Source organism: Nicotiana attenuata, chromosome 1 (genome assembly GCF_001879085.1).
Source record: "Nicotiana attenuata strain UT chromosome 1, NIATTr2, whole genome shotgun sequence".
Classification (NCBI taxonomy): domain Eukaryota; kingdom Viridiplantae; phylum Streptophyta; class Magnoliopsida; order Solanales; family Solanaceae; genus Nicotiana; species Nicotiana attenuata.
In genome coordinates, this window is record NC_031989.1 from 79,014,379 (window position 1) to 79,026,858 (window position 12,480).

Below are 12,480 nucleotides of genomic sequence, written 5' to 3' on the forward strand. Positions count from 1 at the left end.
ATGCTATGAATGCCATATTCTGTATAACGTACTACGTATTTAATACTGCAGAATATTCTTCATTGAATACTATCGGGTGACAGCATTCATTTGTCTTCATGAGCAACATTCCCTTAGGGGGCTTTCCGGTGCCAACCGAGACTGTTGTCTCCAGTCTTGACTTCCACCTGTCTTGTTTTTCATCTGTGTCTGTTTTTACGTATCGCTCTATTATAGAAGCAATTAATATGAACCCTATACAATGGAATCAATACATATGGTTTATAGATTCTTTTGCACTAATAATTTGAGCCAAAGAATTTGGGTTGGGGGGTTGGGGGGGGGGGGGTTAATTATGACCAAAAGATGCCGGCAGGCCACAAGCACAAGGAAACGAAAAGAGAAAAACAATATAAGAGACATTCCTTTGTCCCGCCAACTAGTCTCCGTCTGTCTTCATTCGGCAGTTTCTAACGTCAAAATCAAAGTTCGCCCATTTACAGAAATTTACAACAAATTACAAGCATGTTTTTCACTCAACACCTCAAACAATATTCCCTTCTACAATTCCCGGCCACCATCATCCTTATAATTGACACCAACAATCCACATGGACGCGGTTACTGCTACTTCAACATCAAGAAGGTTTCGGTTCAGGGATCACAGTCAAGATATCCTCGCCGATCAAGATTATTCAACCGATGCTCATTCCAGCGCTGACTCTTCCTCTGTTTCCAGCGAATTTGATGCTGATCCTGAGCTCCAGTCCATGACTGCTAAGGTCTAGATTTCCTTAAGCTGTTGATATGCTTATTTACTCGGGAAATAGTGTAGAGTATATTTATCCTATCAGTATTAATAACATATTGTAGCAGACTAACAAGTTACTTCTCTTATTTTTCAGGTTAATCGTTCAGCTTATTATGGACTGTGTAGAAATCATTTTAGTGTCAATACATCCAAGTTAAACTCATTTGCTTAAGGATTTAAGATATATACATATGTAATACATTAGTACTGGGAAGAACTTTTACGCTATCTTTGAAATGTAACCGGTTATAACAATTTTTCAATTTATAAAAGTTTCTTGTTATTGTAGGTCACCTTAACCTGATAATGTAAACAATCTATATTCTGCTTGTTGCTGATAAATTCTGTCTAATGATGTTTGATTTTGCAGGGCATTACTCATCTTTGTTCAGAACTCCTTGAGTTGAAAAGAGAGTCTGGGGAAGATTTTCAGAAAATTGTCTTTACCAATTATTCAGCATTTATAGGGTTAGTTAATAGCTATATAAACCGATGTGAAAAGTTATTTTTGATGAATTTCAGTGACTTCTTCTGTTAGCTGACATTGTCTTTCTTAGCAGGATATTTGAAGGGACTAAAAATCTAGAGAGTGATCTATTGCAACTGAAGTACCAGGTTTCAAAGCAGAAAAGGATCATAAAAGACCTTGCAAATGGCGATTTTCTAAAGTTTCTTGCAGAGGAGACAATAGAATCAAAGCTTGAAGAAAGTTTACCAGATTACACATCTTTGTCCAGCATTATTGCTGCTCACACCAAAGAGGTCTCTGAAATCTTGGATGATCTTCTTTCAGAACAGCGATTGGACGAAGCTATTTCTTTCTTGGAGAAGGAAGCTAAGTTCTTCAAAGATATCAAGTTGGCAGAGACTTCATCAGATGAAGTGATGGGCTATAACTCTACGATATCAGAGAAGAGGTCTATGATTGCAGATCAGTTGACACTGGTTGCACAAAATCCTCGAGTTTCTGCACCTGAACTGCAGAAAACATTGGTTTGGCTTTGCAGAATTGGTGATAATAATCTTGCAACTCAATTATTGCTTAAATATTACCATTCACGTATTGCATCTGGCACACATGATTTGTTTTCTTCAAAGGCATATCCACATGGACTATATCTTCGAGATGTCTCCAAGTTTTCGTTTTCCATGATGTCCCAAGCAGCTAAAAGTTTCACTCTCTTGCATGGCGAGAATTCTCCTCACAAGTCAGAATTACATCGGTGGGTGATGGAACAAACTGTGACTTTTGCTTTCTATTTCAATAATTATGTCAAATCCATGGTAGAGCCAAGTAGTGGCCTATCGACAGCAGTGGAAGCTGTGCAATCCACAATGTCTTATTGCTCTTTGTTAGAGGCACAGGGAATTGAATTGCGATCATCTTTGATAGAGCATATCCGTCCCAGTATACAAAAAGTTTTTCAGATCCATATAGAACACTTAAAGAAAGTGATTGGTATCATTACCTCATCTGATACTTGGGTACTTGGAAGATATCTAGTATCAGGAATTCTATCGCCTGATAGTTATTCCGCTAACAGTGGCCAGCTATCGGAGTATTGTCTGCTTGCAAACAGTGGTCGGAAGTTCATAACACTAAGTCAGGTTTTTCCTATTTCTACCTATGATGTATATATTAGCATATAAGGTATCGGAATAGTTCAAAGTGACTTGAGAAAGATCTAGGGTGCTAGCAGTATAAAAATCTGGTTAATACTTGCCTATATTGCTCCTCTACGTTAATCATTTTTAAGACTAAATTGAAGCCATATCTATTGCTACAACTCATTTTACTTGTTTCCACTACTAGATTGCGTCCCGTCATCACTTGCTTGAGAGGAAAACAGCTTTAATTGTTTATCTCAGAGTTGCCTGATTATAAGTTTATTTCCTACTCAAACTGCAGACAGTTTTTAAGTAATTAAGATGTAAAGCAAGAAGCTTATGGCCCTTTGTCATATTTTGTAGGCTATACTTGAAGAAGTTTCTCCTCTAATCGAAATGCATATTGAAGGCTCACTTCTGAGAGGGCTTTTGGATCTTTTCACAGTGTACACTGCTATTCTCGAAAGTGCACTGCTGAATCCGACAGAAACCGAGGAAGTTGATTCAAGAATCAATATTGCAGAGTCAGTGGAACAACAAATTTCCCTTATTGCTAACTTATCAATAATAGCACAAATATTCTCCAGCATGATTAGGAAGGCTTTCAATGACACCTACCACTTGCAGTTTGAGATTGATGATTATGAGCTCTTCATTCATCGAAACTGTGATCGACTAAGATCTCAATTCTGCAAGAAATTAATTCTTAAATCCTTGCCACTTGAAAGTGATTATAGATGTAATCCTTCTCCAGCATGTTGCACTGATCTAGAGCCCTCTTCTTCTTACCAGGTATACCATTTAGAACAGAAGTATTAACACAGTTATGATACATGTCTTATTTAAATCTTTTCACTCACAGGAAGGCCGCTTGTTGGATAATATAATGATAAAAGTATATTATTTGTCCACTTTTATGGATTAAAACTTTTTTGTTTGGGACATCAAACTACCAGGAACTGTATTTCGCGTTAAGGAAACTAAAAGAGCATGCCGAGGACACTGTTATCAAAATGAATTGGTTAAAGGATCTATTCGGTGAGCTGATGGAGATGATTTTGGATAAAGAAGATATTTCGAACATCACTGAAGAGAATTTGCCAAACGAAAGGTGTCGCAAGTTTATACAGGTATATGCATTTTCTTTCTCTAGATTAAGCTTTGATTCCACAACCCTTGCCTTGGCTTTTCTAATTCACAATTGTGGCAGTCAGTCTGCAATCAAGAAAAATTTCAGGTGAATAAGTTCCAATATAGATACAAAATTGACGTTGTACCGACAAAATAATTGTAAATAAGAAAACAAATATAGACGGAATAGGTGAATGTTGGAAATATTGGAATGAAATCACGGAAATTCTCTAATTGCTTGAGGCGTGTCATGGATGACACTGTCCTTGATATTTCACCCGGTTTTGGTATATCCTAGAATTCAACAAGCTCTTCTAGTATAAAACTAGGAGCAGAAACTAACAAAGATTTATTCTTGCTAGAAAATTCAGCAGAAGGAAGGAGAGTTTTTCTGTATACTTGGTTTCACTCACAAAAGGAAAGAATGTATGTATATATAGGTGAATAGAATCAAGAAGTTATAATGGGTGAGTAATGGTGCAACGGCTACAATTATGGAATAATGACCCGTTATTGTGTGAAACAATAAAGATAATAAATGTCCAATAAAATGAATCTAGACACTTTCAGAAAATATGAATCCTGACGCTTCCTTTTGAAATATCATATTCAGTATTTTTTTAACAGTGAATGCAGTGGCCCTATTCTGTTGAAAATAAGAGAAGAATTTAGTTTCTGTTTGTGTAGGGATCATGTGATAGATGGATTTATCTGCTTTCGTGCTTCGCCTTCTTTCACAGTTTTTGAGTGAATACTCATTTTGTATTTTAAACAGCTTAGTCTTGACATCCACTTTCTCCTTGAAATTGCTAAATGGGGAGGATACTTGTCTGATACTGTCATGAATGCCTATTCGGATTATGAATCTCGTACAAAATCTGCATTCCTCTCAGCTGGGATGGATCCTGAAAGGTAACTTTTCTTTCATGATGGCGATCAAAAACTTTTCATCTCCTATGGACAGAATATATTGTTGAGTTTGGTTTCTAGACACGGGCAACGCACAAATATGTTCACACGAACATGTCAACTAAAAGACGAGCACAAGTAACTGTCCATAATAAGTAAAATTAGTAGCATGGAAAAAAAAAGTGGCATTAGCCTGGTGTAATAGGTTAAATTTACACTAATTAGTGTAAACATTCTTTATTTAGATTGTGTTGGCTGAGAACTGGTTGATCCAGTTTGGGAAAAGAGCAGAAAAGGATAGACTTCCTTCGAAAATATTCAGTTTTCCAGCATATTGTCTTGTTATTTTGCAGGCGCATGAGCTATACTGGATGGGCGACAAGGACTGCTATTGAAACACTACAGAAGCTGCATGAAGTTGATAAAAGGGAAATTCATAGCAATGAGATTATTGATGCTACTGAAGAAGAAACAAATGAATCTAATTTACACAACTCTACTGAATCATTTGGGAGCAATGATGCTACTAACTCGGTAGAGGTATTAAGACCCCTGGATGCACCAGAGGTTACATCTTGTACCAAGATTCTGGAAACATGTGTTGTACCTAAGGAAGGTGATGAAGATGTTGAAGAATAAAATGGCCTTTATCATAGTAATATTGTGAATTTTGTTGCTGAGACAGAAAGGTACTTCTGTTGAAGTAGAAGGAAATGAAAGCAAGCCATTATCTCTGGATAATGAACTTTTAAAAAACGGGTTGAATATGGATAAGAACTATATTATCCATTTAGATAATCAATGGATAACTAATGGATTTAACTTTTACATGTGTAAAACCTCAAATTGGGGGTTCCTTAAGTTTGGGATACTATGAATTCTCCCAAAAGTGATCATATTCAATGAGTCATGGATAATGTGGATATCCATATTTTGAGTCGGTTAATCCATTTTTATCTGTATTAAATATGGGTTGGGTCGGATAATTTATCTATTTTTGCATTACCCGTTTTTTGACCCGTCCCATATCCGACCCGACCTGCCTTTTTGCTATCCCTAGTCGTACTTGACAACCAAAGATAAAACAACACATGCAAGATTTATTCTTTCGGTAAGACTTGTGTATTTAACAAGACATGTAGAATGAAGATAGTGCAAATTTATGTCCGTTTGGCAAAACTTGCCAATACTGCGCATTCGACAAGACTTGTGAACAATTTAACAAGATACGTAGAATGAAAATAGTACCAATTGTGCATGTCTGGCAAAACTTGAGAATAATTGAACAACACCTGCAAGATTTGCTCGTCAGATGACTTGTGAATAATTTGACAAGATAGGTAGAATGTAGATAATATCAAGTTATATCCGTCCAACAATTTTTTTGAACAATTAAATGACACAGGTTTGCCCATCCCGCAAGACTTCTGAATAATTTAACAAGATATATTGAATGGAGATAATACCAAAGCTATGTCTCGCCTTACATAATTTGTGAACGAAGCAAGATTCTTATATCCATCAAAATATGAGAACAATTTTACAATAAATGTGGAATGAAGATAGTACCAAAGTTGCGTCCCCGTCCGACATAATTTTGAACAATTGAACAAGCATAATTATTCCATGGTGTAGGATAAAGGCTATTTTTGCAAATCTTTGTTAAAGGGGATAAAATATAAATAGTGACCTCAAGTGGTAAAAATGACACCAAATAGCCGCTTCGAGTACCCCTATCTTAAACCTGTCCAATTTTTAAAAACTATTTAAAGTTTAGCCTGTTTGGCAAATTTCAAGCACACTCATTTCAAATTTGGATCATTGTGTCCGAAGCTATGCTTTGACGGAACCTTGGTCTTATTGAACTGCATGCAACTCAGACTTTAGACCCACAAATTTAACTTCAGACTCGACGTTTTGGAGTTGATTTTGAAATGGCTAAGTTTTAAACAATTTTATAAATATCAACTAAATAGGGGTCTTCAAAACGGCTATTTGTGCACTTTCCCCCCTCAAATCAGGTCAAAATAGCACGGGCTAGCCAGTTTTCGGACTGGTCATTCAAAAATAGCCAGCGTTTGCCAAGTCATTGAAAAATAGCCACTATTTTGCTGCAATAGAGACTGGTCCAGCATAATATACTAGAGTTCGGTGCACCTGTGTATGAACTTCCAGTATATTATGCTGGACCGGTATACTTTGCTGGCTCCAGTATAATATATTGGAGTTCCAGTATACTTTGACGACGGAAATCTCCAGTATATTATGCTGGAGTATTTTTCGGATTTTGAACAGTATTTTCGTTCAGATTTATCTTTACGCGAAAAGTGACTAAATTTCGATGACTTTTGAAACTGTGGCTATTTTTGAATGACCACTTGTAAATTTGGCTATTTGTTCACTTCCCCCCTCAAATCACACTAGAGGGATGAACGAAGCCCATAGTGGAAATGCAAAGAAGCGGGAGACAATTCCTGGAAACAATCAAGCGTCAACTTCCAACGCTGTACCGCTCAAAGAATCTGCAAGTAAAACGGTATTCACCGTTGAATTATCAGCTGCCACAAGAAATCATCAGATCCTGACCGTCCAACAACATTGACCCTAACGAGTATATGTAAAGGTACACTGCAAAATTCCCCTTTTGATTTCTCGTTTGTCCTTTCAACTGACAATTTGCTTCTGTTCTGTAATTTCGTTATATTATGGCAATTAACATCTGCTCAAGGTTGTAATATCGTGGGGGGCATTTGTAGCTTGATTTCTTTTAGTTTCTTGATTTTTGCTGTTGTTGTTTAGAAAATTTCTAGTGTCTATTGCAGACTAACAGTAGATGCTTGCTAACTAATGGTTTGTGATTCTTGGGTTGTGATAATTTTTAGTACTTCTGTCCCATTTTATGTGGTGTAGCTTGACTTGACACGTAGTTTAACAAAGAAAGATTTCTAAAACTTGTGTTCTAAAACAAGCCGTAGACATTTGTATGACTATACAACATCTCATTAAAGGTAAAATGGTAAGTTTTAAGTTAAACTAGATATAAGAACTTGTTACTCGTTTTGGAACGAACTAAAAAGGAAAGTGTGCACGTAAAATGGGACAGAGGGCGTAAATGATTTGTTAGATTAAACGAAGGATGGAACCAGTGGCGAAGCTAGGAATTTTCTCGAGGGTGTTCAAATTTAAAAGAAGTGAAAAAAATTTCCGATAAAGGGTGTTCAATATATGTTATATACCTCTAAAACGTAATATTTTACCTATGTACAGAGTGCAATTTTTCGACAAAGGGTGGTCGGTTGACCACCCTTATATACATGTGGCTTCGCCACTGGATGGAACAAAGTGTTAGTGTTAAATTGTTCTCTCCTATATGTTTTCTTCTTTTTGATTATTTAAACACATGCGATCCTTTCATTTTCAGATTATAGAGAACATTACAGTAAAGAGGTCAGTAGAGGATGATTCAAATGTGGTGGACGTCGAATGCGCTGCATAGTTGGGCATGAAGATATATTTCGTGAAAGGGATGTGAAGAGGCAAAAGAAACTAAGTTCTGGTTCGTCACAAATGAGCTTAGGAAGTCATGGTCATATTCAACTAAGATGTCCTAGTTCTGAAATTGTTGCTAACTCCGACTGCAATATGGAGTATAAAAATAGTGAATCTCCTTCTGTCGGTGAGCCAAAATCAGTTTCAGATCAACATCCTCTGAAAGGAAGTGTTTGTGGTTTCTGTCATTCGCCTAAGACCACAAAGGTGAGTTTATCTGTGCTGTATATGATAGGAGAAACTTCAAACTATCAGCTGCTATTATTTTGTTGTTTTAAGAAATTTTTAACACCCTCTTCCACTGCTATCACTTGGAAAATATCCACTTATTTTGTGTTCCACATCCTTTGCTCATGTACACATGTTTATCTGGACATATTCTGCTACATTTAAGTAATTCTTATTATTAATCTCTCCAGTCTGTTAAATATTTGCAGGGAACTGGACAGTTCTTGTACTATGCTAATGGAAAGGAAGTGGTGGAAAATGTCACTTCTCCTTCCAAAGTCATATGTGTGCACAGTAAATGCATTGAATGGTATGTGGATTTAATCATTTAGCTGTATATTCCAATATAATATTGTTTTATGATTGCGCAACTGATAAGGGAGAGCTTTAGGTATGTAGTTAAGTGGCAGCTCTAGACTGTGCTTCATCTTTATGCTTGAGTTGTTTAGGTAGATGGTTATGAACAATTGGAGCTGAAGAAAAAAAGGGAACTTTTGGAACTTTAGCAACCTTCGACGCAATTGAATAGTATAATCTGTAGTCAAATTAGAATTATCCAGATAGGGCTTGAAATTATAGGGAGCCAACCAGGCAATGTCTGTAGGCTGTTTCCGCTACAATACTTGTACATCCACTACTAAAGCATAATCTCGATTCTTATATTACATCATATTCTTGTTGACCCTTTAGCATTCTGCAGTACTTCGTAAAACTGCATAATTGTTTAATAGTCGATACCACTTAAGTTTTGATTGGGTACCTTTTCGGTACTTAATTTCATTGGTTACAGGACACCTCGAGTATTTTATGATGGAGATACTATAAAGAATTTGAATATTGAACTGGCAAGAGCTGCAAAACTCAGATGTAGTAGTTGTGGCGTGAAAGGTGCAGCACTTGGCTGCTACGTAAAATCATGCCGGAGGAGTTATCACGTTCCCTGTGCATTTGAAATCCAGGATTGTCGATGGGATATGGTAAGTAAATACAGCTAGTTAATAAATTGATCAGATTGAGCACTGTAAAGTTTTTGTCTTCATGTTTTCCATAAAAGTTCACATCTATTTTAATTACAGGACAACTATCTCATGTTGTGCCCAATTCATAAATCTACTAAATTTCCAACTGAGAAGTCAAATTCCAGGAAGCACGTTAGGAGGGAAGTGCATCGAGCGACTTCAGATATTCCTCCTCTGTAAGAAGAGTGTATATAGTGGCACTTCTGTGCTGTTTCTTTACCTCTTAAATTATAGGTGGTTGATGAGAATGAGAAAAACATCATTATAGGAATCTAAATATCTGCGTGTTATCAATTGAATCCAGTCACTCCTCTCAAGCTCCTTGGTTTAAGGCTGATAAGTTAGAAATTGGTGATACCTTCCTAATACCGTCAATATTTTATGCTGATTCTCTAGATATGTAGACTACTATTTTTCCTACATAAATGGTTGTCTTGATATAGAGAAGTGGATGATGATTGAATGACAAAAGTGTTGGTGTCACTTGTCATAAACATGTTGTGGATCTACCTTTGTTGATAGTTGGAAAGTTGGCGCGGTAAAGAACTGCTTGAATTGCTGGTATAATTAGGTTTCAGAATGCTTTTGCTAAGCAAGTGTATCTCATTTGATTGTCATGTAAGCTGAGGCCTGTTAGCATTATTATATCTAATAGGAGTATCTTTACATACAGATGTACATAGAAGCTTTGCTTATTATTTTAAGTTATTGGTCCAGTTATATTAGTCATTGGAATTTACTTGGTAGTCTAATAGGGTTGATCCATTAATGTAAAATGGGGATACTTCTAGTGAAGTAATATCCTTGTCAAGAAGTTGGCTAGATTATCTGTTGGAATTAATTGGATCGGGATGCTCTGTTACAGGAAGGTAGCCACATTTCTTAATTGAAAAACATCATATTGATTCATGAAATACATAACAAACATGCTGTTTGTATTGTCTTACATTTGATTTTAATTCTTTTAAATAAATCAAAGAGCAATTTAGATATGTATATTCATTAGAATGTGCAGGATAGTTGTCCTCATCTGTAAGCAATTCCATAACTATTTTTTTCCCTTTTGACCATTGTGAATGTAGAACCGCTGAGCAATTGAGTTTTTGGGCAAGATCATCAGGTGGACCCAAAGAATGGGTTCTTTGTGGGTCTGCTCTATCCTCAGAAGAGAAGGTTGGTTTATCCTTTCTGCATTGACAATATGCTTTGCTAGTTCTTTAATATGTCCCATGTATCTGTTTTAAGACTGTTTGATCAGTCTCACAACAATGAATGTTGTTACGAGTGAGATGGTCCTTTTTATGGGCAAGCTTTGCCTCTGGCATATTTCGAGGCAGAAGCTGTTTGTTTATTTCAGCTCTCTCTGGTACACTAGAGGAGTCAACTTATTATGGTCATGCATAGACGGTTTAGCTTGGTGTCTGTCAACATTAAGTTAAATTGTCTCAGTCCTGGTTGATGCATGTCCTGGAAAAAGCAGTGTATGAAAGATCCGCTAATTTTGGTGTCTTTACTTTTATTTATTTAATTGTACAGTATTTGTACTTTGACCCACGTCTGAGGCCAACCATTAGGTCCAACTGCAGCCTTCGAAACTTGGGATAATGGCCCTTCTCCACTTAAATACGAGGCTTAGTTCTCACAACGCAGGGCACGACTATGACTTAAGTCACAAGTCCCTCAACCTTTGCCACTTGAACTGAGCCCTGGAGGCATTTGCACATTGTCCCACTTAAATGTCCTTTTATTTTGAGAGAAACCTTTGAAGTAGAAAAAATGGTAGCTTCTTTCTATTTGAGATTTGTTAGTTGAAATATTCTAACATTATTAATTCATCTTAGTGTATTTTTTGATATTTTTGCAGTATGTGTTGGTGACATTTGCTAATATGTGCGGTGCGACTGTGTGCAAGTTTTGGAAACCAAATGTCACACATGTTGTTGCAGCAACAGATGAAAAGGGTGCATGCACCAGAACATTTAAAGTTCTCATGGCAATTTTGAGTGGAAAATGGATCCTAACGATGGACTGTAAGCGCTTTTCCTTTTATCTAAAAGTACTTTTGAAATAGAACGTTCATTTAGTTCTCCATGTAATGAGGGGCATGTTGAATTGCCATAGAAGCAAGAAATGCAATAGGTAGAATGCGTGGTGACATAAGAATAAAGTTTCTTTGGTGTTGAGCGGAGTGAAATATGAGAGAAACACCTGGGTACATGTGCAACTTCTCCAAAGCCACTTGAGGGCATGGGCTTCTTTTGGAAATAGTTTGCTTGGCCTTGGTCAATAATTATCTAGTTGCCTAATGGAAAAGTATGATTATTTTATTTAAATTCCATTCTCCTATCAATGGACTTATTTGTTTGCAGGGGTAAAAGCTTGTATTGCAGCAAATGGTCCAATAAAGGAAGAACTTTATGAAATAAGTCTAGACAATCACGGCTGTTCGGGGGGCCCCAAAGCTGGAAGGCTCAGGGCCTCAACTAATGTAAGTGTCTGGTAATTGCAAGATATTGAGAAGCTAGTTTATTATATTCCTTGTGAATACAATTCAAGGCTAAAGATCTTTTCTTTTTCTGGTTCCAAACTGATGTAGCACATGTTAAAAGCTTTTATGTATACAGTAAACCCTTCTTCCTTTATACTGCAGGCTCCAAAGCTTTTTGATGGTTTCAAGTTTTATTTGAGTGGGGATTTTGTGCCAACTTACAAAGTTGACTTGTTAAATCTAGTTGAGAAGGCTGGAGGCGCTAGCATTCAGAGCAAGGAACAGTTGGTGGAACAGACTCATGCTGCACAGGAAACTCACCCACTTTATCTAGTTGTATACAACTGTGATCCCCCACGGGGTTGCATGTTTGAAGAAGAAAGCGTTATTTTGAAGCAAAGATTAGCTGAAGCTGAGGATCTCGCCAAGCAAATTGGTTGTCAGGTCATTCAGCATACTTGGATTCTGGAGTGTGTTGCTGCATGTAAACTGGTACCTTTTTGCTGATGAGGGATTGTCACGGGTAAAAAGGGTCCTGCTAGATGACTGTATATCTGTGATAGATGAGGGTAAAGCATCTCTGATGTTTGTATGACGTTATACATATTTCGTACCAGGGCAACCTAGTTGAATCTTAACGCCAGATGTCCTTCCAATATTTTGTGTATAGTATGCGAAACAAAAATAAACTTTGATCTTATGTACTGAACATACTGAAAAGAAATCCATTATGAAATAGAGTTATAACAGGCTTGGCTC

The 12,480-nt window shown here is 36.8% G+C and overlaps 2 protein-coding genes across 4 annotated transcripts; both read left to right on the forward strand.

The window, feature by feature from the left end:
• On the forward strand, positions 374-5,383 carry LOC109229335 (exocyst complex component EXO84A-like). Its single transcript, XM_019394745.1, has 7 exons — positions 374-760; positions 1,160-1,257; positions 1,350-2,397; positions 2,761-3,189; positions 3,354-3,527; positions 4,304-4,440; positions 4,791-5,383. The coding sequence occupies exons 1-7, from the start codon at positions 590-592 to the stop codon at positions 5,074-5,076; spliced, it is 2,343 nt and encodes a 780-aa protein (XP_019250290.1). The 5' UTR covers positions 374-589; the 3' UTR covers positions 5,077-5,383.
• On the forward strand, positions 6,866-12,470 carry LOC109229352 (BRCA1-associated RING domain protein 1-like). 3 transcript variants are annotated; one of them, XM_019394766.1, is made up of 9 exons: positions 6,866-7,060; positions 7,859-8,193; positions 8,424-8,524; positions 9,005-9,191; positions 9,291-9,409; positions 10,316-10,406; positions 11,098-11,263; positions 11,603-11,721; positions 11,884-12,470. In XM_019394766.1, the coding sequence occupies exons 2-9, from the start codon at positions 7,921-7,923 to the stop codon at positions 12,226-12,228; spliced, it is 1,401 nt and encodes a 466-aa protein (XP_019250311.1). In that variant the 5' UTR covers positions 6,866-7,060; positions 7,859-7,920; the 3' UTR covers positions 12,229-12,470. The 3 variants fall into 3 exon arrangements, with proteins under 3 accessions (XP_019250311.1, XP_019250326.1, XP_019250320.1); XM_019394781.1 differs by having other exon boundaries at positions 11,966-12,145; XM_019394775.1 differs by lacking the exon at positions 6,866-7,060 and adding an exon at positions 7,099-7,165.